Source organism: Aplysia californica, unplaced genomic scaffold (genome assembly GCF_000002075.1).
Source record: "Aplysia californica isolate F4 #8 unplaced genomic scaffold, AplCal3.0 scaffold00334, whole genome shotgun sequence".
NCBI lineage: Eukaryota > Metazoa > Mollusca > Gastropoda > Aplysiida > Aplysiidae > Aplysia > Aplysia californica.
Genome location: NW_004797604.1, coordinates 265,341 through 266,680, shown reverse-complemented (window position 1 = coordinate 266,680; position 1,340 = coordinate 265,341). Strand labels below are relative to the sequence as shown.

The 1,340-nt window shown below is 40.8% G+C and overlaps 1 protein-coding gene across 1 annotated transcript in view; it reads right to left on the bottom strand.

The window, feature by feature from the left end:
- Positions 1-1,340, bottom strand: part of LOC101851206 (sodium- and chloride-dependent glycine transporter 1) — a gene marked incomplete in the record, with an annotated part of 36,108 nt that overhangs the window by 14,817 nt on the left and 19,951 nt on the right. Inside the window, 1 exon segment of the mRNA XM_013085007.1 lies at positions 58-192. Within this exon segment, the coding sequence (XP_012940461.1) occupies positions 58-192 (135 nt within the window).

Sequence of the window (1,340 nt, the reverse complement as noted above, 5' to 3'; positions counted from 1 at the left end):
AGAGAGAGAGAGAGAGAGAGAGAGAGAGAGACGTTCACAAACCCACACATTACTTACATTAGCATCCAGCAATCTGCCGAAATCTGGAATTATGAAATATCTGATGCCGATGATAGCGTGGTCCAAAGTGACCCCACGGAAGAACAAGATGAACAGAACGACGTAGGGGAAGATAGCTGTGAAATAAACAACCTGCAGGGACGTTTTCCTATGTTAGACGTCATTTGACCAATTTTTTTGACAGGCATGGTCAGCAATAAATAGATTAGGGGCGGAAGGTTAGACCGATCAAAGTGCAGGCACATAAATTTATCAAACAGAATACAAAAGTGAAAAGAAAAGTAATAGACTTAGATGACTGACGCAGCTCATTACATCAACATGAATATAGTTTAAACAAAAGTGAGGTTTTTAAAGGGACGGGACATCCGCGGGTAGTCGGTGGTTGCTCTGGTGTGATTTGCCCCTCCTTTCTTATCAAACATCTATCGTCCTTATCTCCCCTCCTTCTTTTTTGGGTTTGTTAAACCTTGATCTTCGGCACTTATATGGCCTTATTGACTTGCAAATGCTGTAAAACTCTTACTAAAATTAAACTAAACCGGAACCTTCTATTTAACTTCCAACTTCCGAGCACAGGATCAAGAAAATTCCCCAAATAATCCTAGTTCAAGAATGCAAGAATATCCCGACAGGAATTGGAACGGTAATGTCTGTCTGCCTGCCTGTCTGTCTGCATGTCTCTCCCCCCCCCCACATCCTTTATTTCTAGATACTCTCTTTGAAACCTATCGCCTGTATACCATAATGGAGATTATAATGTTGTTGCGTTGTTATTGTTGTTTATTGTCAGTTATGGCGATACTGATGCGAAGGATGAGGATGTTGGAACTGATAACAGTGTTGATGATGATGATGATGATGATGATGATGATGATGATGATGATGATGATGATGATGATGATGATGATGATGATGACGACGAAAACAAAGAAGAAGACCACGGCAACTGAAGTAAAGATAACAACAAAAATAGCACCGTCGACGATTGTCTTTTACTGCTCAGTGTCTTTCCTAATGCACCCTGTTAACTCAGTATGATAGGTATTGTGTTGCTTTACGAAGCCGATGGACCTTGTTCGAATCCCCTAAAAGAATGTTCTAACCTTCGGTTGTTTTAGTTATTTCGGGGAGTTACTAAGGCTCTCTGCCCATTTGATTCAATCCTATCAAAGATACAAAGGATCAAGACTACGATAAATGATTTACAGTAATATACAGTAACCTGGCCTACGAATTGCTCATTGCTGGTCATCACTGGGCGGCGCCTTTTTTGAGGG